Raw genomic sequence first — 25,372 nt, 5'->3', positions numbered from 1 at the left:
AGCTAGAAAATCACGTTAACCACTTCAACACCGGGCACTTTTACCCCCTTCCTGCCCAAGCCAGTTTTCAGCTTTCAGCGCTGTAGCACTTTGAATGACAATAGCGCAGTCATACAAAACTGAACCCATATGACATTTTTTTATTAGCACTAAACATTTCTTTGGTGGCATTTAGAGCCAGTTCACACTAATCCGACTCAAAGTCGCCCCGACTTTGGGCGACTTTGAAGTCGCCCGTGCAGCACGACTTCATCGCGGCTTGCAAACGACTTCTCATAATAGAAGTCAATGCAAGTCGCTCCGACTTTGCCCAAAAATAGTGCAGGAACCTTTTTCTAAGTCGGAGCGACTTGAGTCCCTCTGATTAGAACAGTTCCATTGCACAGCATGGAGCGCTACTTGTCAGGCGACTAAGTCGCCTGACAAGTCGGAGTAGTGTAAACCGGCTCTTAATCACCACTGGATTTTTAATCATTTTTGCTAAATAAAAAAAAAAAATAGAGAAAATTTTGAAAAAATTGTTTCTGTTATACAATTTTGCAAATAAATAATCTTTCTTAACCGGTTGCCGACTGCGCACAGTATATTTACTGCGGCAGTCAGCCCCAGCCAGGCAGAGTGACGTAGGTCTACGTCGCTCGCCTGTCACCGGGTTTTGAGCCAATAGCGGGCGAGCACTGAGGCGAGCGCTCGCCTCGGCTCGTTCACGGAGGAGTGCGGGCGTGTGACCGGCGGACCCGATGTCCGCCGGTCACACTACGATCGTCGGTAGAGCGGGAGAAAGGCGGAGCGGCTTATGTAAACAAGCCGCCTGTCATTCTCCCTGTGTAAAAGTGGAGATCAGACGGTTCTACTATGTAGAACCGTTGATCTCTGTTTTTACAATAGGAGACCTGTCCAATCACAGTTAGAATCACGCCCCTAGGACACACTTAACCCCACCCTCTCCAATACAGTTAACCCCTTCCCTGCCAGTGTCATTTTTACAGTAACAGTGCATATGTATAGCACTGATTACTGCAGTAATGTCACTGGTACCCCCAAAAGTGTCAAAAATGTCAGTCAAGGGTCCGATCTGTCCGCTGCAATGTCGCAGTACCGCAAAAAAAAAAATCGCAGATCGCCGCCATTACTAGTTAAAAAAAAAAAACACCAAAAATGACAAAATCTTTCCCTTTGTTAGTAAACGCGATAACTTTTGCGCAAACCAATCAAAATACGCTTTTTGCTATTTTTTTTTACCAAACATATGTAGCATAAAACAAATTGGCCGAAAATGTTAAAAAATCTTGATTTTTACATTTTTTTGGGGGGGAATTTCATATAAAAAAAAGTGAAAAATATTGTTATTTTTGCAAAATTTACGCTCTTTTTTTGTTTATAGCGCATGATCAAAAAATCGCACAGGTGATCAAATACCACCAAAAGAAAGCTATGTTTGTGGGAAAAAAAGGACGTGAAATTCGTTTAGGTACAGCGTCGCACGACCGCGCAATTGTCCGTTAAAATCACGCAGTAAAAAGTCGCAAAAAACCCCCTGGTCAGGAAGGGGGTAAAATCTTCCGGGGCTTAAGTGGTTAATGAATTTAGGCCTAAATGTACTCCGCTATATTTCTTTGGTGAAAATAACCCTAACTGGTGTATACTGTTTAGTCTGTAGGAAAGTTCTAGAGTCCACACACTATGGTATATAGATCTTATAATTTATCAATCCTGATGTACTGATCTTATTTCTTGAGGCCCAAAAGCGCCAGGACAGTACAAATACCTACCAAACGACCCCTTTTTGGAAAGTAGACAGTCCAAGGTATTTAGTAAGAGGCATTGTGAGTTTTTTTAAGTTGTCATTTTTTGTAACAATTTTTGCGAAAATGAAAATGAATATAAAAATAAAAAATGTATATTTTTTTTTTATTTAATTTTTTTACATACTGTCACCAGTGCAGTACAGCATCATCATGTAACAGGTGTGGCAGTGATCAAGGATACTGACTAGCAACAGTATTTTAAATAAAAAAATATATATATATTACACACACATATATATATATATATATAAATATATTTTTATTATTTATTTTTTTTTATTAGATTTTTTTTCTTTTTTACAATTTATTTATTTATTTTTTTAATACTGTGACCAGAGCATAATAACAATGTACTACTCTGGGGGAAGTGACTAGGATTTTTTATATTTTTTTTACACGATTGCTCATACCAGTGAATTTCATTGGTATAAGCAACCATTTTTACTGAATGAAACTGTCTCATTCAGTGTATTTCGTTGTGATTAGTTATGCTTGGCCACTGCTAATCACATGATTGGCCATCACTGTGACCAATCACAGCTAGCAACACAAATGTACACAATTGATGGCATGAAAGCAGGGCCGGTGCTACCACTAGGCGAACTAGGCAGCCGCCTAGGGCGTACTGCCACCGAGGGCGCAGCCATGGCCAGTGCCACATTTTTCTCCTGTCACCTCCTTATCCCCGGTGGATGTCACCTCTAGAGAGGGGGGCAGTGTGTACAGGAAGGGGGGTGTAGGTTTAAAGGGGGGCAGTGTGTATAGGAAGGGGGGGTGTAGGGTTAAAAGGGGTGTAGCGTGGGCAGGAAGTGGGTGTAGCATTAAAGGAGGGCAGTGTTTGCAGGAAGGGAGATGTGGGTTTAAAGGAGGGCAGTGTGTACAGGAAGAGGGGTGTAGGATTCAAGAGGGCAGTGTATACAGGAAGGGGAGTGTAGGTTTAAAGGGGGGCATTATGTGTAGGAAAGGGGGCAATATATACAGTTTTTTTTTTTTTTGGGGCGGCGCAATTAGCTGGTCTTGCCTAGGGCGCAAAATAGTCTAGCACCGGCCCTGCATGAAAGGCAGTTATCCATTCATTACAATTGCCATGTCATCTGCTGTGATTGGTCACAGTGGTCACATGGTACCTGCAGCGGACCAGTACAGGGATCAGTCATTGTTTGGCAGACACAGCCGGTGACAGATTGCGCTGCAGTGTGGCCCGTTGTGGGAGGACGTCATTTGCGGTCCACCTGAACAACGAAAGTCCTGCCAGCCTGGTTAAATAGGACTGGATAAACTCCCAAACACTATATATTTTCTGAAAGCAGAGACCCTGAAGAATAAAAAGGTGGTAGTTGCAAATATTTAAGTTGCAAGAGATTTGTGCCGCTATTCATCATACACATTTAGATGAAAAAATGCACCTAAACAAATTTTCATGCAAACACAATACTATACCCAATGGTTTTGGTAAAATATAAAGGGTGGGTTTCCGTTGAGTAAGTAGATACCAAACATATCAAGCCATTAAAATGCTTGTAAAACCACAAAAAAATGATGGTACCCAAAATCGTCCATAGGTGATGCTTTAAAAGTATTTATCAGTTTAACGTTAACCATGGATTATGGCCCTAGAATTATTGCCTTGTCACATATGTGGTGCAATTTATGCTTCGATACATGATGTATTTGCCCTTACATTGGGGTGGGGTGTGTACAGGGGTGCTTTATAGTTGGTTTTGAGTTATATAATGTCCTGTTCTTCTGCAACTGCAACTCAAAAGGCTTAAGTGAGGAATCTCATGACCGCTCCAGTCTCTCGACTGCAATCCCACAAAGTCAACAGGGCTGCTATATACCTGGTGACCTCAGGCTCTTTAGGGCTAAGTACATGGACTCCTGTGCTGCCAGGAGAATGGGCTTTTCCCAGGCAAATGAATAAAATCCCCCTGAGGCTCCTGCTTACATAGAGTCTATTAGGGCCTGTAGTTCAGAGAGTCAGCTGTACCAATACATGGCTGTGGCCCGCGGACTACACCTCACAGGTGCTCTGAATTGAGGTCTATGGGTTTATTCTCCCCCTACTGGCTGGAGGAGGGAAGTGCAGTGCAACGTTAACATTACAAAAAGGGGATAAAGTAAATTATTATTATTATACAGGATTTATATAGAGCCGATAATTTACACAGCACTTTACAACATAAGAGAAGACAGTACAATTACAATACAATACAGTAGGACTCGGAGAGTCCTGATCTTTAGAGCTTACAATCAAAGATAAAGAGCAATGTCTCTTTCTCAATACTAACTTCAGGCGTCGGGGGGGGGGGGGGGGGGTGGCAATACATATGTAATTTACCAGCCCCTTTCCTTTAACTAAATGAACAACACAGTGAGTGATCAGTACCATTCACCAATTGTGTTTATTCATAACTGAAGCATAGTAAATAGTGTTTACTATGATTCTGTTTGTGAATGAACAGGAAGCATCTGTACAGAGTTATGTCCATTCATTCTGTGCAGCTGAGGCTGTAACAATAGAGATTGGGGACCGTATCCTCAATCTCCTTTCTCTGTCTCAAAAGTGAAACATCAGAGGTCAGGGGTTTAGACCCCTGGTATTTCACCAAAGCCCCCCAACAGGGCTGCTAAAATAAATAAATAAATAAAAAACACAACTACTGACACCGTCCTTTGCGCTACTGACACTGTCCACACACAGTCCATTGCCCTACTGACACCGTCCACTGCCCTACTGACACCGTCCACTGCCCTACTCACACCGTCCACTGCTCTACTCACACCGTCCACTGCTCTACTCACACCGTCCACTGCTCTACTCACACCGTCCACTGCTCTACTCACACCGTCCACTGCCCTACTCACACCGTCCACTGCCCTACTCACACCGTCCACTGCCCTACTCACACCGTCCACTGCCCTACTCACACCGTCCACTGCTCTACTCACACCGTCCACTGCCCTACTCACACCGTCCACTGCCCTACTCACACCGTCCACTGCCCTACTCACACCGTCCACTGCCCTACTCACACCGTCCACTGCTCTACTCACACCGTCCACTGCCCTACTCACAACGTCCCCTGCCCTACTCACACCGTCAACTGCTCTGACACCGTCCACTGCCCTACTGACACCGTCCACTGCCCTACTGACACCGTCCACTGCCCTACTGACACCGTCCACTGCCCTACTGACACCGTTCCAATGCCCTACTGACACCGTCCACTGCTCTACTGACACCGTCCTCTGCCCTACTGACACCGTCCACTGCTCTGCTAACACCGTCCAGTGCCCTACTGACACCATCCACTGCTCTACTGACACCATTCCAATGCCCTACTGACACCGTCCACTGCTCTACTGACACCGTCCACTGCTCTACTGACACCGTTCACTGCTCTACTGACACCGTCCACTGCTCTCTACTGACACCGTCCACTGCTCTCTACTGACACCGTCCACTGCCCTGCTAACACCGTCCAGTGCCCTACTGACACCATCCACTGCTCTACTGACACCATTCCAATGCCCTACTGACACCGTCCACTGCTCTACTGACACCGTTCACTGCTCTACTGACACCGTCCACTGCTCTCTTCTGACACCGTCCACTGCTCTACTGACACCATTCACTGCTCTCTTCTGACACCGTCCACTGCTCTCTACTGACACCGTCCACTGCTCTCTACTGACACCGTCCACTGCCCTGCTAACACCATCCACTGCTCTACTGACACCATTCCAATGCCCTACTGACACCATCCACTGCTCTCTACTGACACCGTCCACTGCTCTCTACTGACACCGTCCACTGCTCTCTACTGACACCGTCCACTGCTCTCTACTGACACCGTCCACTGCCCTACTGACATCCACTGGTCTACTAACACCATCCACTGCTCTACTGAGGACTGCCCACACACCGTCCATTGCCCTACTGGCGCAGAATAATTTTAATGTAGGATTTATATTTTTAGAGTGACATTTGTTTTATGATATTTTTTAAACTTTCCTTACAATTTAGTTAGGCCTTGCTAATTAATGCAACATAATAAAAAAAAAAAGGGGGAGGGGTGCTGAAACCTGGTGATCCGTGGTCTGTTTCATGTACAGATACATCTCCACCTTCCAAAGGATGCCTACTCCCATTGTACACTGCGTTGCTGGGGGAAAAGCACTTGCCGCATCACCCTGCCAAGGTAATTTAGTCTCTGATTTCACCTACACAAGGTGACGGGGCAAGCCCTTTTCTCCCAGCGGCGCACTCTCTGCTCACCCCCTCACCCAGACCAGTACAAACAACCCCTCCCTGCCCACCCTGCTGAGCCTTGCTGAAACGTGCTCATGCACACAAGGTGGGGCCAAGTAGGCCATGTTCTGAGCTGCCGGGTGAAAGCGGTGGGATTATATGTGAATCTGGAAGTCAGAGGTTCCCCCACCCCTGGCAGGGCAGGGCTAGGCCGGGCCCTCTGTGTTTCTGCTTTTACATACAAGTGGCAGGTCAACTTCTGCTTTGGGGACCACAAGCATCAAGCTACACCTCTTTATGGGAGACATCAGGACTCTATCAGACCCATAATGTCTCCTTGATTAGCTACATGCTTGGCTACACTAGCTGATAGCTGTGAACCTGGAAGTGTCACAATACTATACATGTTGCTTCTGGATTCATCAGTCCCAGGGGATGTTTGATGCTGGGCTTCCTACAGAAACAGGTGAGCCCGGGAACTGCTGTGGATGCCACCAGTGGAGATGCACAACGACTGCCGATGTATACTGTAGTGCAAATACAGCCAAATATTATAGAGCCATTTACTCCAAATTTTATACTGCTTGCCATCATGAGTGTATGGCAGGGACACCTTCAGCAAATTGGGGTGCCCCACAAATCAAATTGTCGGGAGCCACGGCATGGAGGAGGAATGGAGGACTGCTTCACCTGCTCCCAAATCTGAGAAAATAGTCCCCTTCGGTCCTTGCCCTCTGCTGCTGAACTGATGGGGACCGGGGGAACTTTTATTTAAAAGCTGGGGGCTACATCTTATGGGAGTATTGTGCATGCACCCAAAGATATTTAGAGTCCTCTCTCCTCTGAGCCCCCCCTGCTGAACTGATGGGGCCGGGGGCCCTGCAGAGTCTATGTATTTGGTGATGTCTTTTAAAGAGACCCTGTCGCTTTGTCTATTTGGGGCAAAGTATTAGTCACTTGAAAGCACCCCCTCCCCCTCGCACTGTTGCAGCACTCCTCCACTACTTCAATAGATCCCTCAGAAAATGCCTAGTCTAAGTATAAGAGGCCACCTGACTTCCTTCCATGATGCAGTGGGTCAGGAAGGTGTAAGCTCCAACACTCTCCACAAAGGAGGTTACAAAGTGTACCTCTCCAGTGCAGGCAGTGCCATGGACAGGATCATCTAGAACCAAGGGCAACATGCCAAAATGACCCCCCCCCCCCTCCAAGATGTACGGGCATTAGGTCTCAGTAAAAATCCCCCTACAAAAATACTGAACACTAATCTGCATGCTTACCCTCTAAGCATAAATTCCCCCTCTTGCCAGTACAAATCCGCCCCCTGCTAAAATCCCCCCCCCCCAAAAAAAAACATTCACCCCTCCAAGTACAAGTCTTCAACTCCTTAATTTCCCCTACTTGTGCACATGTCCCCTCCTAGAACAATATGTACCCCCTGCAGCCCCCTAATTCCCCCTTCCGACACTAATCCCCTCCACCCGCCCCAACCTCCTTGTGGCGCACCCCCCTCTCACATGATACCACAGTGGCCAGGGCAGAGTATATGCTGGTTAGAGGGTGGACATTCAAGAGAGCCTGTCACCTTCAGCCCCATTCAGTCTAACTTCATACTTTTTGTATAATTATAGAACTATTACAAACAGCAGCATGATAAACTATAGCATAGTGAGTACAGCCATGCTGGAAAACTTACAGTAATGTGTCTAACATTTTTAGAAATCCGTAATTTTGAGGACCATAAAAAAAAAAAAAAAAAACAATCGGATGGCAACCCTGCTTTCCACATGGGATAAAGCAACAAGCTTTACCACCAATTGGAGATACTGGTGCAGAAGGGAGGCCTGCAGTTCTCAGATTCTAACACTTGGTGGCAGCAGAGGTACACAGATCTCCCATCATAGGTTTATGAGCATCTCTGCAAGGGTGGAAGAGAAGGGAATGGAGCAGATGGGGCGATGCTGCATAGAGATGGATGAGCAAAGAACAGCTCAGTTTACTGCTGAGGATCTCACAGAGTACAGCAGCAATTGTAACTCTGGTATTTTTCTGTACTGCAGAAAGGTATATGGCTCATGATTCACCACCAACCCCCGTATTCATAACATGCGTTCTACTCCATGCATGCATGAATGTAAAGTATGCCGACATTCCGATATTGTACAGAATCCTAAATCTTTTCAAGCTCACGTTCCAAAGACTGCTGGAGTTTTCACTGTTTAGCCTCACAGATCCTTAATGTGACAGCAAATCAATACACAGCAATCCTGTTACAGGAAAGAATGTTTCTCAGCGTGGCCAAAATCTTCCAGTGTGCGTCCGGCCGCTGCAATTCTTTGCTTTTTAAGTAGAGTAGTGGTGTACCTAGCATATCTGGAACTTAGGGCAGATATTATACAGTATCTCTCATTTTTGTAAATATTTTATTCTATCTTTTCATGTGACAACACTGAAGAAATGACACTTTGCTACAATGTAAAGTAGTGAGTGTACAGCGTGTAAATTTGCTGTCCCCTCAAAATAACAACACACAGCCAATAATGTCTAAACCGCTGGCAACAAAAGTGAGTACACCCCTAAGTGAAAATGTCCAAATTAGGCCCAAAGTGTCAATATTTTGTGTGGCCGCCATTATTTTCCAGCACTGCCTTAACCCTCTTGGGCATGGAGTTCACCAGAGCTTCACAGGTTGCCACTGGAGTCCTCTTCCACTCCTCCATGAGCTGGTGGATGTTAGAGACCTTGCGCTCCTCCAACTTCTGTTTGAGGATGCCCCACAGATGCTCAATAGGGTTTAGGTCTGTAGAGATGCTTGGCCAGTCCATCACCTTTACCCTCAGCTTCTTTAGAAAGGCAGTGGTCATCTTGGAGGTGTATTTTGGGTCGTTAATCATGTTGGAATACTGTCCTGTGACCCAGTCCCTGAAGGGAGGGGATCATGCTCTGCTTCAGTATGTCACAGTACATGTTGGCATTCATGGTTCCCTCAATGAACTGTAGCTCCCCAGTGCCGGCAGCACTCATGCAGCCTCAGACCATGACACTCCCACCACCATGCTTGACTGTAGGCAAGACACACTTGTCTTTGTACTCCTCACCTGGTTGCCGCCACACACACTTGACACCATCTGAACCAAATAAGTTTATCTTGGTCTCATCAGACCACAGGACATGGTTCCAGTAATCTATGTCCTTAGTCTGCTTGTCTTCAGTAAACTGTTTCTTGTGCATCATCTTTAGAAGAGGCTTCCTTCTGGGACGACAGCCATGCAGACCAATTATATGCAGTGTGCGGCGTATGGTCTGAGCACTGACAGACTGACCCCCCCCACCCCTTCAACCTCTGCAGCAATGCTGACAGCACTCATACATCAATTTCCCAAAGACAACCTCTGCATATGACGCTGAGCACGTGCACTCAACTTTTTTGGTCGACCATGGCGAGGCCTGTTCTAAGTGGAACCCGTCCTGGTAAACTGCTGTATGGTCTTGGGCCTTGCAGCAGCTCAGTTTCAGGGTCTTGGCAATCATCTTATAGCCTAGGCCATCTTTGTGTAGAGCAATGATTATTTTTTTTCAGATCCTCAGAGAGTTCTTTGCCATGAGGTGCCATGTGGAACTTCCACTGACCAGTATGAGAGAGTGAGAGCGATAACACCAAATTTAACACACCTGCTCCCCATTCACACCTGAGACCTTGTAACACTAACGAGTCACATGACACCGGGGAGGGAAAATGGCTAATTGGGCCCAATTTGGACATTGTCACTTAGGGGTGTACTCACTTTTGTTGCCAGCGGTTTAGACATTAATGGCTGTGTGTTGAGTTATTTTGAGGGGACAGCAAATTTACACTGTTATACAAGCTGTACACTCACTACTTTACATTGTAGCAAAGTGTAATTTCTTCAGTGTTGTCATATAAAAGGATAGAATAAAATATTTACAAAAATGTGAGGGGTGTACTCACTTTTGTGAGATACTGATTATCATTTTATTTTAACTCCCCCCTCCCTCAACATACATCAAAATATTTTTTTGTAATAGTCATAAAAATATACAGTATCTCACAAAAGTGAGTACACCCCTCACATTTTTGTAAATATTTTATTATATCTTTTCATGTGCCATGTTGAGCTTCCGGGGACCAGTATGAGAGAGTGAGAGTAATAAAACCAAATGTAACACACCTGCTCCCCATTAACACCTGAGACTTTTTAACCACTTAAGCCCCGGAGGATTTTGCTGCTAAAAGACCAGGGGGTATTTTGCAATTCGGCACTGCGTGGATTTAACGGACAATTGCGCGGTCGTGCGACGCTGTACCTAAACTAATTTGACGTCCTTTTTTTCCCACAAACAGAGCTTTCTTTTGGTGGTATTTGATCACCTGTGCGATTTTTTGATCATGCGCTATAAACAAAAAAAGAGCGTTAATTTTGCAAAAATAACAATATTTTTCACATTTTTTTATATGAAATTCCCCAAAAAAATGTAAAAATCAAAATTTTTTTAACATTTTCGGCCAATTTGTTTTATGCTACATATATTTGGTAAAAAAAAAATCGCAAAAAGCGTATTTTGATTGGTTTGCGCAAAAGTTATCGTGTTTACTAACAAAGGGAAAGATTTTTGTCATTTTTGTTGTTTTTTTTTTAACGCGTAATGGCGGTGATCTGCGATTTTTTTTGCGGTACTGCGACATTGTGGCGGACAGATCGGACCCTTGACTGACATTTTTGACACTTTTGGGGGTTACCAGTGACATTTCTACAATAATCAGTGCTATACATATGCACTGTTACTGTAAAAATACACTGGCAGTGAAGGGGTTAACTTTATTTGAGAGGGAGGGGCTGTGTGTGTCCCTAGGGGCGTGATTCTTACTGTGATTGGCTGTGGCTTGAAGTGTAGGAACAATGATCAACGGTCCTACATAGTAGAACCGTATGATCAGTGTTTCTACACCAGGGAGAATGACAGGCGGCTTGTCTACACAAGCCACCTGACTTTCTCCCTCTCCCCCGACGATCGCCGAGTGACCGGCGGACATCGGGTCCGCCGGTCACACGCGCGGGGGAGGGGGTCCGTGACAACGCGGGAGCGCGCCTCCAGGGGCGCGCGCCCGCTCCTCAGAGCCTCACAGGCTAGCGACGTAGACCTACGTCGCTCTGCCTGTGAGGGGCTGACTGTCGCAGTAAATATACTGTGAGCAGTCGGCAAGTGGTTAAGAGCCGATTCACATTGCCACGACTTGTCAGACGACTTGGTCGCCTGTACAAGTCGCGCTCTATTCTGTGCAATGAAACCGTTCTAATCAGAGTGACCCAAGTCGCTCCGACTTAGAAAAAGGTTCCTGCACTACTTTGGGGCGAAGTCGGAGCGACTTGCATTGACTTCTATAAGAGAAGTCGTTTGCAAGCCGCGATTAAAGTCGTGCTGCACGGGCGGCTTCAAACTCGGGGCGACTTTGAGTCGCCCGCATGGTGAACCGGGTCTTAGGCTCCTTTCACACGGGCGCACCGCCCAACGGAGTCCGTTCTGCTCAGCGGGGAATCGATCCGCCGATCCCCGCTGAGCAGGCAGATGACAGCTCTGTCTCCACTCTGTGTGCAGAGACGGAGCTGTCAGATTCCCGGTGTCCTCTATGGGAAGATCGGATGATAATGGACCGCCTGTCCATTCTCATCCGATCCAATCCACCAGACAGATGGAAAATAGGTTTTCCATCTGTCCGGATTTCACGGACAGGATCGGATCGGAGAGCAGTGGGTGTCACCGTTGACATCCGCTGCCCCATAGAGATGCATGGAGCATCCGATTAGATCCGCCTGAAAAACTGACAGGCGGATCGGATCGCCTGTGTGAAAGTAAAAATTATAAAATAAATGGAGGAGATATTCCATATTCATATCTCAGTATGAATATTGATAAATATGATTTTTCTTTTCTTGCTCTGCGGTTTCTCCAGCAGGAAATGTTTGGTGTTTGGAGCCCTGCCTGTGTAAACAATATAAAATAAAATTCGATATATGAGCCAATACCACAAATAAGCGTATATCTGGATCCGCGGCGAGCGTCGGTTTACAGAGTAGTGTGGTAGAATCCATAGATTTTCATGCGATGGCGGTGTTGAGGAGTTAATGTGAACATATGGACGGTGAGCTGTGATGTCACCGTATTCTGCCGGAGAAAATGTAACCCAATCGGGGTCCAGCTGCTCCACGCATCCCACCTGTTCTGCGGAGGGAACTCCGGTACACGGCGTTCACCAACAAACCTACGCAGACAGGTGACCGCTCATCGCCGACCGCGGCTCTGCACTAAAGGGGGGGCCCCCGGGGGGGGCCAAGAGAGGAAGACCAAATACTGATTTGTTGTATTCAGCAATGAATGAGACATTTATTTGGAATTAGACATCTGATTGGTCTATTCATTCGTTATTTAGTTTGGATATTGATCCCTACATGTACAATGCGGCAACACCAAGCACATTGGTTGGGATTGTGCGGTAACGCAGAATGCCAAGTCTCTTTTATTTTTATTTTTTTTTAATTGTAGTCATTATCAATATTCACACTTTGTGGGTGATGGGAAGGTGCACAAAAACGCGTTGTCCTGCAGCAGGCGCACGGCAGTGCTGCTAAATGTTAATGCGACCCAACACATCTGCAGACACAGCCAAACCCTATGGTGCCGCGGCCCTATGCCGGTCGGTGCAACGCCTTTTAGGAAAAGTCAGCGATTTCTTGCGCCCATTGAAATGAATGCAACAGGACAAAGCGCCCACGTTTGGCACCAGTCAGGGAAATTTCTGCCTTGCCTGAGATGATGTCATCAGTCTGCTGCAGACAAAAGGAAGCATTTCCTCAGTCTCCCCTCCCCCAGTGATCAGACTGTACATTGTAACTTTGTAGGAGGAGGAGGAGGCATTTCCTCAGTCTCCCCTCCCCCCAGTTATCAGACTGTACATTGTAACTTTGTAGAAGGAGGAGGAAACATTTTCTCAGTCTCCCCTCCCCCAGTGATCAGACTGTATATTGTAACTTTGTAGAAGGAGGAAGCATTGCCTCAGCCCCCCCTCCCCCAGTGATTAGAGAGTGTACATTGTAACTTTGTAGAAGGAGGAGGAAGCATTTCCTCAGTCTCCCCTCCCCCAGTGATCAGACTGTACATTGTAACTTTGTAGAAGGAGGAAGCATTGCCTCAGCCTCCCCTCCCCCAGTGATCAGACTGTACAATGTAACTTTGTAGAAGGAGGAGGAAGCAGCATTTCCTTAGTCTCCCCTCCCCCAGTGATCAGACTGTACAATGTAACTTTGTAGAAGGAGGAGGAAGCATTTCCTCAGTCCCCCCTCCCCCAATGATCAGACTGCATTGTAACTTTGTAGAAGGAAGAGGAAGCATTTCCTCAGTCTCCCCTCCCCCAGTAATCAGACTGCACACTGTAACTTTGTAGGAGGCAGGAGGAAGAATATCCTCAGTCTCCCCTCTCCCAGTGTTCAGACTGTACATTGTAGCGGGTCACAAGGTGAGAAGCTGCAGCTACACACCCAGGATCTGCACATGCACCAGGATTTACATGACTGTATCATCTCTGAGCCTCCATCTCAGCCTGGGAAGTAGATGATGACCCTGGATGATGTCCAAACAAAGATGGTGCCGTCCTTCTGGAGAGGAGATCAGATAAAGGCATTGTCAGGAGGAGTGATCTCTGTGAGAGGGAAGGGGGATCTTCTGACACATTATTCAGCATGCCGCACCCAACATGAAAATATATCTGATGTGAGGTTTACTTTAGGCATTCAGCAGATGATATCCCCCCCCCAATGTATGGCTGCACATGGATACAAAATGTTCACGTACTAATTATGTTCTATTTTTATTTTTTAGTGTCATGTCTTCCAACATTTGCCCCGTGTATGGGCGATCTTTAGATCCGAATCCTTTGGAAGTCGAATGTTCTGAGTAGCGGCGGAAGATATCCTTCTGTTGAACCAATTTACAGGCCAGCGGTACAGACAGCTCTCCTCTGAACGGCACCGCGGCCCCCCGAGTGACACTCCAAAGAGAATGTACAATCAGGCCAGACACGGCTTCATGAGGAGCGTATGGAAACTCTGCGAGGAAACGAATGCTAATTTCTATCAGCGCAGAGACCACATCCACATTCCGTTTTACGCCGAGCCGCGAAGGAACGGCCGTGGGATTAAACGCGATTTTTGATGACAAATTCTCTTTTATGCTCATCTTTTATCGGGGGGGAAATTATTTAAAGGAATAAATGAAATAGCGATTTAACACACGAGAAGAGAACGTGTAACATGTCAAGGAGAAAGGAGATCATTTAAGGGGAAGAAAGTCGGAGAGAGGTCCCTTGTATGAACAGTGTTTGTGCTGTGGATATCAACCAATCACATTCTCCCATTCTGTGCTAGGAACATGTAAGGACAATAGGATATCCTAGCAGAGAATCTGCCATGTGACTAAGTTATGGGGGAGACTGCTATGAGGCTAAAGAAACTGCTATGTGACCAAAGACACTAAACTGTGACTGGAGAGACTGCCATGTGACCAGAGACACTGTGCTGTGACTGGAGAGACTGCCATGTGACCAGAGACACTGTGCTGTGACTAGAGAGACTGCCATGTGACCAGAGACACTGTGCTGTGACTAGAGAGACTGACATGTGACCAGAGACACTGTGCTGTGACTGGAGAGACTGCCATGTGACCAGAGACACTGTGCTGTGACTGGAGAGACTGCCATGTGACCAGAGACACTGTGCTGTGACTAGAGAGACTGCCATGTGACCAGAGACACTGTGCTGTGACTAGAGAGACTGCCATGTGACCAGAGACACTGTGCTGTGACTAGAGAGACTGACATGTGACCAGAGACACTGTGCTGTGACTGGAGAGACTGCAATGTGACCAGAGACACTGTTCTCTGACTGGAGAGACTGCAATGTGACCAGAGAGACTGCCATGTGACCAGAGACACTGTGCTGTGACTAGAGAGACTGCCATGTGACCAGGGACACTGTGCTCTGACTGGAGAGACTGCAATTTGACCAGAGAGACTGTGTTGTGACTGGAGAGACTGCCATGTGACCAGAGACACTGTGTTGTGACTGGAGAGACTGCCATGTGGCCAGAGACACTTTGCTGTGACGGGAGAGATGGCCATGTGACCAGAGACAATGTGCTGTGACTGGAGAGACTGCCATTTTACCAGAGACACTGTGCTGTGACTGGAGAGACTGCCATGTGACCAGAGACACTGTGCTGTGACTGGAGAGACTGCCATCTGACCAGAGACACTGTGCTGTGACTGGAGAGACTGCCATGTGATTAGGAAAGACTTCATGTTAGCATGGAAACCATCATGTGATCAGTGAAGGCTTCATGTTACCAGAGAAACTGCAATGTGCTTGGAGAGACTGACACGTGACTAGGGAAGACTGCTATGTAATAGGGAAGACCTCTATGTTACAAGGGAGACTGCCATGCAGTGCCATGTAACAGGAGAGATGGACATGTGACTAGGGAAGACCTCTATGTTACAAGAGAGGCTGCCATGTGACCATACACAATGTATTGTGACTAGAGAGACTGCCATGTGAATGGGGAAGACTTCATGTTACCAGGGACATGCAACCACAAAGATTCTGCCATGTGATCAAGAAACAACATTATGTTACAAGAGAGACTGCAATGTTAACTAGGGAAGACCTCTAAGTTACGGGAGAGACTGTCATGTGACCAGAAACATGGTGTTGTGACTGGAGAGACTGCCGTGTGATTGGTGAAGGCTTCGTGTTACCAGGGAGACGGCCATGTAACTGGAAAGCCTGCCATGTGACCTCAAAGATTGCCATGTGATCGGGGAAGAATGTTATGCTACAAGAGAGACTTCAATGTTTACTAGGAAAGACCTTTTAACTTACGAGGGAGACTGCAATGGGGCTACAGAGACTGCTATATAACCAATAACAATGTGTTGTGACTGGAAAGACTGCCATGTGGTTGGTGAAGACTTCATGTTACCAGTAAGTCCGTCATGTGATTGGTGAAGGCTTCATGTTACCAGAAAGACCGTCATGTGATTGGTGAAGGCTTCGTGTTACCAGGGAAAATGCAATGTGCTCTGGGAGACTGACCTGATTAGGGAAGACCGCTTTGGTAAAAGGGAGACTGCTATGTTAATAGGGAAGACCTCTATGTTGCGGGGGAGACTACCATGTACCTGGAGAGAATGCCATGTGACTAGGGAAGACCTCTATGCTACGGGGGGGGGGGGGGGGACTGCCATGCGTCTGGGGAAGACTTCATGTTTCCAGGGAGACTCTCATGTGAATGGTGAGGGCTTCATCTTACCAGGGAAACTGCCATGTAACTGGAGAGACTGATATGTGACTAGGGAAGCCCTCTGTGTTACAAGAGAGGCTGCCATGTGATCACACACAATGTGCTGTGACTAGAGAGAATGCCTATGACTGGGGAAGGCTTCATGTTACCAGGGACATGCAACCGCAAAGACTGCCAGGCAATCAGGAAAGAACATCAAGGTACAAGAGAGACTGCAGTGTTAACTAGGGAAGACCTCCAAGTTATGAGGTAGACTGCCATGAGGCTACAGAGACTGCCATGTGACCAGAAACACTGTGTTGTGACTTGAGAGACTGCCATGTGACTAGGGAAGACTTCATGTTACCAGTAAGACCATCATGTGAGTGGGGAAGACTTCATGTTACCAGGGAAACTGCCATGAGACTGGAGAAACTGCCTTGTGACTAGAGAAGATTTCATGTTACCAGTAAGACCATCATGTGATTGGGGAAGGCTTCATGTTACCAGGGAGACTGCCATGAGACTGGAGAAACTGCCATGTGACTAGAGAAGACTTCATGTTACCAGGGAGACTGCCAATTGACTGGTGAAGACTTGTTACTGGGAAGGATGTCACGTGAAGGCTGCCTACTTCATGTTACCAGGTAGACTGACATGGGATCAGAAAGATTGTGGTGTGATTGGAGAGATTGCCATATGACTGGAAAGACTACAATGTAACTGAAGAGACTGCCATGTGACCAGAAAGACTATGATGTAATATGAAAGACTATGTGGCTGGTGAAGGCTTCATGTTACCAGGGAAACTGCCATGTGCTTGGAGAGACTGACATGGGATTAGGGAAGACTGCTATGTTACAAGAGAGACTGCTATGTTAAAAAGGGAAGACCTCTATGTTACGAGGGAGACCACCATGTGACTGGGGAAGACTTCATGTTACCAGGGAGACCGTCGTGTGATCAGAAAGATTGTGGTGTGATTGGAGAGACTGCCATATGACTGGAAAGACTACAATGTAACTAAAGATACTGCTATGTGACCAGAAAGACTATGATGTAATATGAAAGACTATATGGCTGGTGAAGGCTTCATGTTACCAGGGAAACTGCCATGGGATTAGGGAAGATTGCTATGTTAGAAGAGAGACTGCTATGTTAAAAAGGGAAGGCCCTTTATGTTACGAGGGAGACCACCATGTGACTGTGGAAGACTTCACATTACCTGGGAGACCGTCATGTGATTAGTGAAGGCTTCATGTCACCAGGCAAACTATCATGTAACTGGAGATACTGACATGTAACTGCAAAGACTGCCATGTGATCGGGGAAGAACATTATGTTATGAAAGAAACAGCAATGTTAACTAGGGAAGACCTCTAAGTAACAAGGGAGACTGCCATATGACCAGAAACACTGTGTTGTGACTGGAGAGACTGCCATGTAAACGGGAAAGACTTCATTTTACAAGTAAGACCGTCATCTGATTGGTGAAGGCTTAATGTTAGCAGTGAAACTGCCATGTACTTGGAGAGACTGACCTATGATTAGGGAAAATAGATATGCTACAAGAGAGACTGCTATGTAATAGAGAAGACCTCTATGACTGTCGTGAAGACTTCATTTTACCAGTAAGAAAGTCACATGACTGGATTATGGTGTCTGTGCTACCTGTGTGGATATAAATGTTGGGGGACCTTCCAGATCAGGGTTTCTCAACCAGGGTTCCATCAAACCCCAGGGTTCTTCCAGAAGCTGCTAGAAGTTCCCTGGACAATTTCTGCCTCTCAGATAAGTTTCCACGGACACCATTGATCTTTTAAGTTATCTGTAAGGGATTCTTCCCGATGATCACAAGTGTTAGGGGCATTATTCCCAATGACCATCATACTAATGTATCATGAGTTGTAGCTATAGTAACTTTTAGCAGGGGTTCCCTAAGACTAGAAAGTTATTTCAAGGGGTCCTCTGTGTTGAAAAGGTTCAGAAAGGCTGTTCCAGACACTCATTGGAAGTGAAAGTGGCTTGGATGAGCTACGGAAAACACCATGAATGTGACTTACTACTACCACGCTATACCAGTTCCTGGATAGATGAGAACTTTCACCAACAATGAGCTAGTGCCTTCCAATTTTACCATGCCCTCCTCTACGTGCCCGAGGAGCCGCTTTACCATGAGCTTGGCGTGTTTGGGTTTGAAGCTACACCACCCCCAGAACCTGCCCTGCCAATAATGATGTTTTCTTTGCATAGCGGGATTAAACGAGATGAGATAAGGCATAAATGTCAGAGAAGCTAGACCCAAGATATGACCGTGCAAAGGTGGAGTCATCTAAAAAAGAAAGCAAGTGGCTTCCATAACACTGGCTTGACCACATTTAAGGGGCTTTGGCAGGTGCACTTTAGGAATAGGCACACTTTAAATCTGGCACTAGCCTATGCTGAACTCAGTTGGGTGTTTAACATATTTAAATAAAATCAACAAATAAAAAAAAAAAAACCCCATCAAAAACCAACCCAATAGGCAACATATTCCAACAATGGTGGCTTTAGGCAAAGTTGAAAAACTTCTAATGTGGTAAGTGAAAAAAAAAAAAAAGTTTTTAGCTTCTTTTGCTCAACGATCATAATTATGAACTGAACATATATAATAGCCTTACCTGGCATTCTCAAAAGTGGCGGATGCTGTTTTCCCAATGGCCCCAAAGCCTACGCCAACTGCAAGCCCCTCTGAAAGAGAAAAGATAATAATGTTTCAAACTTCTTATGTACAATCTGGCAAATTTATCAATGTGCAAACAGCCATGAGATATGTAGAGTACACAGTACATAGAATATGTGCCAGGGCCACATTTCCCATACGAGACCTATAGTCCAGGTCAATGCAACAACATCACTTCATGTCTGTACTTTTATTTTACGGCCTAGAAGAGTAATAAGACTCAGAGATGCTAAAAAATACATGCAGATTTCCAATAGGATTCTAATGATTGTTGATTGGTAGACTGGATGGTCCATTGGGTGACAGAGAGATAGGAAGGCGGAGTACAGGACGCTCGGGTTGGGTCCCGGGTGGGAGATATGCGCCTCCATTGTTTGTGCTGTGGTCTCTTCAAGTAGTACAAAAAAAGTGTGAGATGCTCAGGGATTTATACTCGCGCAGGGTGAGGAATTCTGGGGTGACCTGCTGAGGAAGCAGAAGGCTGATTCGCAATCTTCCCAAGATTATTAAATCCTAATGTGGATCACAAAATTTGGCGGCTCAAAGAGAACTTGGGTGGGAAAAAGCCTTTAACTCTGATTATGGGTACTTTGGCCCTAAGGTTAATCCATAGCCCCCCCCCCCCAACTCTTTGGTCGCGGACCGGTGCTGGTCCGTAGCTTGCTGGAGGCCAGGTCAGCGAGCATGCCAGCACAACCTGCCCTTCCACCCTCCAACCATCAGAAAGCATCCACTCCTTCTCCCAGGACCACTACTCTCTTCCCTCTCTGTGGTCACGTCGACGCAAATGAGAAGGGGAAGAGCAATGAGAAGAAGAGGAAGAGCGATGAGAAGAAGAAGAAGAGGAAGAGCGATGAGAAGAAGAGGAAGAGCGATGAGAAGAAGAGGAAGAGAGATGAGAAGAAGAGGAAGAGAGATGAGAAGAAGAGGAAGAGAGATGAGAAGAAGAGGAAGAGCGATGAGAGAAGAAGAGGAAGAGAGATGAGAAGAAGAGGACGATGGATGAGAAGAAGAGGAAGAGAGATGAGAAGAAGAGGAAGAGAGATGAGAAGAAGAGGAAGAGAGATGAGAAGGGGAAGAGAGATGAGAAGAAGAGAAAGAGAGATGAGAAGAAGAGAAAGAGAGATGAGAAAAAGAGGAAGAGAGATGAGAAGAAGAGGAAGAGAGATGAGAAGAAGAGGAAGAGAGATGAGAAGAAGAGAAAGAGAGATGAGAAGAAGAGGAAGAGAGATGAGAAGAAGAGGAAGAGAGATGAGAAGAAGAGAGATGAGAAGAAGAGAGATGAGAAGAAGAGGAAGAGAGATGAGAAGAAGAGAGATGAGAAGAAGAGGAAGAGAGAGGAGAAGAGGAGAAAGAGAGATGAAAAGAAGAGAAAGAGAGATGAGAAGAGAGATGAGAAGAAGAGGAAGAGAGATGAGAAGAAGAGGAAGAGAGATGAGAAGAAGAGAAGAGAGATGAGAAGGGGAAGAAAAGCAACCCGGGCCAGGGACAGGAGCGTCATAGAGCACTGGTGAGACCTGAACACTGCTACAGTCTATAAGAGAGAGATCACTATAGTTACACAGTCTGGTTGAAAAAAGACCAAAGTCCATCCAGTTCAACCATGTCCTGGGGGCATTCATATTAACATGACTTTAGACGACATGCTGCACACACCCCCTTCCCCAGTCCGTGGCGGGGTTGTCTTTCGCGAGACGTTCCCTGGTGCTGGGGAGGTTGAGGACCACTGGGTAAACCCACCCACAGAGCGGGCTGAAAAGGGCAGGAAGCAGCCAGCAGGTTACATAGTTAGTCAGGTTGAAAAAAGACACAAGTCCATCTGGCTCAACCAATAAAAAACAAAAAACAGTAAAGAAAACTCAACCATACAATCCCATATACACAATCCTATTCCCGCAGTTGATCCAGAGGAAGGCGAAAAAACCCCCAACAAAGCATGATCCAATTTGCTACAGCAGGGGAAGAAATTCCTTTCTAATCACCCGAGAGGCCATCGGATATAACCTGGATCAACTTTACCTATAAATATTAGTACCCATTTATATCAGGTACCCCTAGGAAAGAATCCAGGCCTTTTTTTAAAGCAATCCAGTGAGCTGGCAAAAAAACACCTCTGGAGGGAGTCTATTCCACATTTTCAGCTCTTACGGTGAAGAAACCTTTCCCTATTTGGAGACAAAATCTCTTTACCTCTAGGTGTGCATGAGACAGTTGTGAGAGGGCTGTGAGCTATCTGGCTACTGAGGCGCTGCTGGACTCTTGTGACTTTTCTGGACCCCTCAAGTACAAGGGGACTTTAAACCCTGTTGTGGGACAAGTGCGCTGGTGGTGATCCAAAGTTTTGTTTTTGTGTACCAGAGCAACGGACTACTTTATTCAATGCCGGTTTGTTTTGCCGTTTTTAAAAATAAAGACTGTTTAAGGCCCCTTTCACACTTATGTGACCTAAGTGTCACGCAATTTTGCCACAATTTTTTTGCCGCGATTTTGATTGGACTTAAAACAATCCCTAAGTCTATGGACCTCAAAATGCATTAAAATCGGCCCAAAGTAGTGCAGGGACTACTTTGAAGTAGTTGTTACTTGAAGTCGCACAGATATGAACGGTACTCATTGGAAATCATGGAATACGACTTGTCATGTGACTTTGCAGTCCCAAGTTGCAGGACAAGTCGTGCAAATGTGAAAGGGGCCTTACTCATACATGCCTGGCTAGAGGTCTGGACCTCCAAACATCACAATAGAGACCATCTGCCCCAGTGGACCTTAAAATATAATGTCCTTATCCTAGTTCCTGTCCCATTTGAAATTGAGCCCAGGATCTCAGCGCTGCTAGCCAAATGTAATATTCACACGGAAAACTCATCAAATCAGCCAGAAGTATACCGGATGCTGGGAGCTCATAGCAGGCAATGTTTTTTTAGCATCTGCAGTGGGATAATTTCATTGGCTCAGGGAGATTTGGGTAACTAAGTGACTGGAGTAGTGATCATTACAGTCAGGAGTCCAATAATAAAACACTCCAAATGAAGCTGTGATTGCTGATATGAGATGTAGAGGAAACCTCCCCCAGGGAGGGCGAGGATGAGTCACGCTGGGGGGGGACACCTTGAAGTGACACAGTGACATAAGGCGCATTCCACGCTAAAGCCATTTAGGGGAGCGTGAATCATGCCAACCCGAGAAGCAAAGGTTACGCTGACCTTTCCCGTGCAATTACCATACGCCCATTAAAGACATTTAATTAGCCGCAGACGCAGGCTGCTGGAGAAATTAGCATTACAAACAAATCTTCAGATCTGTGTGCCCACCACACCTGCCTGCATCTGTCACTGTGTCAGGTTCACCCTATTTAACAAAGTAGCAGAATAAACTAAGTAACCAATGTGCAAATGGCAATTTAAAGTGGACCCAACATCTGATATATATTTTCATGTTATGTGTATGAATGCCAAGTAATGTATAACGGTCAGGGGTCAGGCTGGGAGACCAGTAGCTATAGCGGTAGAGGCTCCCACCGACCAGCAGGATACGTGTACAAGAAGATCACCCTGGTGGATGAGGGCTCATCTGAGGTGCGGGGTCTAAGTACTAACAGGTATTAATCAGAGCTCCTGATAGTGGGAATGGGATTTGCTGCCTGTTAGTAACAGGTTGTGTTCTTCAGGATCACCCCACCAGGAGGTGACATACTGGAGTCCAGTAGCAGATATGGCAGGTAGGGTTTAAGCAGAAGCGTAGTCAATAAACAAGCCAAAGGTCGGTAACAAGTAGTTGTGAGCTGGGATCAAGCAGAAGCATAGTCAATAAACAAGCCAAAGGTTGGTAACAAGTAGTTGTGAGCTGGGATAAAGGCAGAAGCATAGACAATAAACAAGCCAAAGGTCAGAAACAAGTGGTTAAGGGTTGGGATCAAGCATAAGCATAGACAATAAACAAGCCAAAGGTCGGTAACAAGTGGTTAAGGGTTGGGATCAAGCATAAGCATAGTACAGGAACAAGCCAAAGGTCGAAACAAGTGGTAATGAAGATACGGATGGCGGCAGAAGTGACAAAAGAGAGATATCGGCTGGAGAGAGTACAACAATCTAGCAAACAGGAAGTCCAAGAGCAGGGTCTAAAAATTAAGTTTATGGGAGGAGCAAAGAGTTCAAGGTTAACCTAGGCACACAGGAAGCAGTCCAGTGGCTCAGAAGAAAGAATTACTGCCGGACGCAGCAGAGGTTGTGGGTTCAGATCCCACTTCTGGCAATAACCCTTCCAGGTATTTATGCCCTCTCACAGAGCAAACAGTACTCCCCTTGACAGTGACTTCATCTGCTTTTCTCAACAAAAGCACAAAGCCATCTTTGTTCAGGCATCAACCAGGGTCACTACTTGGACTAGCATGTTGGCTCAGAGATAACACAGTTATGTAAATCAGCACCTGCAGTACCTTGTAACTTACTACTATGTTACAATGTACAGTCTGATCACTAGAGGAGGGGAGACAGGAAAGGTTTCTTCCTCCTACAAAGTTACAATGTACAGTCTGATTACTGGGGAAGGGGAGACTGAAGAAATGCTTCCTCCTGCCTGCAGCAGACTACATTACATCTTAGTCTAAGCAGAATCACTAGACTAAAGTGCAAGGGCGGATTCACTGTGTGGCCCTGCCCAGCGAAGCTGCCAAATTTTAATTAGTTCCCCTATAAAAGCGGCCCCCAGCAGTTGCTTAGGAGCAGTTTTTTTCAAATTTTTTTTCAGTCATGGCACCATTTAAAAATCTGGACGGATTTGGAGGCGCCCCATTCTAAAATGTAAAAACCTAAACTAATAGTTTGACATAAATCAGTAGCATCCACACATGTAGGACACCCATCATTGGAAGTGATTTACTTTTACAGAGGGGTATTCCATTACTTCTCTTCTCCCTCAGTTTCTCTCCTTCAATCAGCTAACATGACCCCAGTGCTGACAGAAAGGGGCAGGGCGGGGGCAAACAAGGGCGTGCTCAGACGCCTGACATCCTCCTTATCAACCTATGACATCACCAGTTGTTAGGATGATGGCGGCTAGTTTGTAAGGTGACCAAAGTTGTAATGCTGCACAGAAAAAAACCTGAGAGTTTGTGTTATAGTAATTGTGACAAGAGTGACTTTGGGTAGGCGGCTCGTGGACCCAGACCACTTTAGAAAGGTCGGGAAGCTCCTTGTCCAGCTTCCCTGGCCCCTCTTATGTGTAAGTCACCCTGTGTCTATTAGGGGCACAGGGTGACCAAGAACCCCAGTTGGGTTTGCACTAATCAGACTCCCTGTAAAACCACAGGGCATTTCGTGTTACCCCGGTTATCCTGGGTTCTATATGTTTGGTTTGTGTGGAAATAATGAAGGGCCTCTTTCACTTGGGACAATAATATTTCTGAACAATATCCCTCAAGAAATATATAAATATAAACAATTTGACTTTTCAGGTTGCTTGAATATTGTTGGAGTGTCTCATAGACCCTTGCTAGATAGTGGGGTGGGGTTTGTTATTGGTAAGTGCCTGCATCCCATTGTTCTATTGTTTCTGTCTGCCTTAACATCAACCTATTATGGGATGTATAGGTGTACGTGGATTGGCTGCTAAGGGGGCAGAGGGGTTGTCCCACAGTGTATATCTCTTTGTGCCTGTGTTTGAATAAACAGTTCTTATCCAAGAAGGTTCCATAACTTGTACAAGTTGTCGGCTAGCTTTGTATGGGGGCGGCTAGGATTTGATATCTATGTTCACGACTGGGAGGAAGCCATATACTGACGGAAGTCCACAAGTACAATATGGATTGAGGTTCCATTACAGTGAAAAAAAGAAAATTGTACAATTTGGGTCAAGTGTTGGGCATTTTGGCAAGACACCCCTAAGGAACCCATAAGGCACCCCAGGGTGCCACGGCAACTTGGTTGAAAAAGGCTGGCTAAGAGTAAGATTTTCCCATTGGAATGAGTAAATTATCATTGGCTCTGGGCACATTAGTTACCAGACTGGCCACAAACCTGACCCGACTATGTAAACCAACATAACCGGCACTCTCTGCTATCTGGAAGTTTCTTCTGAGATCACAGATGTTACAATGAAGTACTTATCTGCCGAAGTTCACTCGCTAAATTACACCCGTCATTTATTCTACTGATCTTGAACCAGCCATCGAGTCCTCACCACTTCGGCACCCTCCCGCTTCAAAGCCTGACCTTTAGTGTGAGCATTTCTCTTCAAACA

At 45.9% G+C, this 25,372-nt stretch overlaps 1 protein-coding gene across 1 annotated transcript in view; it reads right to left on the bottom strand.

Annotated features, from left to right (window-relative positions):
• Positions 1-25,372, bottom strand: part of SLC39A11 (solute carrier family 39 member 11) — a 401,122-nt gene that overhangs the window by 15,880 nt on the left and 359,870 nt on the right. Inside the window, exon 7 of the mRNA XM_082271821.1 lies at positions 19,074-19,143. Coding sequence (XP_082127947.1) covers positions 19,074-19,143 — 70 coding nt within the window. The remainder of the gene's footprint in view (positions 1-19,073; positions 19,144-25,372) is intronic.

The sequence above is a fragment of the Pelophylax lessonae genome (assembly GCF_965119305.1).
Source record: "Pelophylax lessonae genome assembly, chromosome: 11".
NCBI classification, from domain to species: domain Eukaryota; kingdom Metazoa; phylum Chordata; class Amphibia; order Anura; family Ranidae; genus Pelophylax; species Pelophylax lessonae.
Note: the sequence above shows the minus strand (reverse complement) of the source record. Positions and strands in the feature narration are given on the sequence as shown.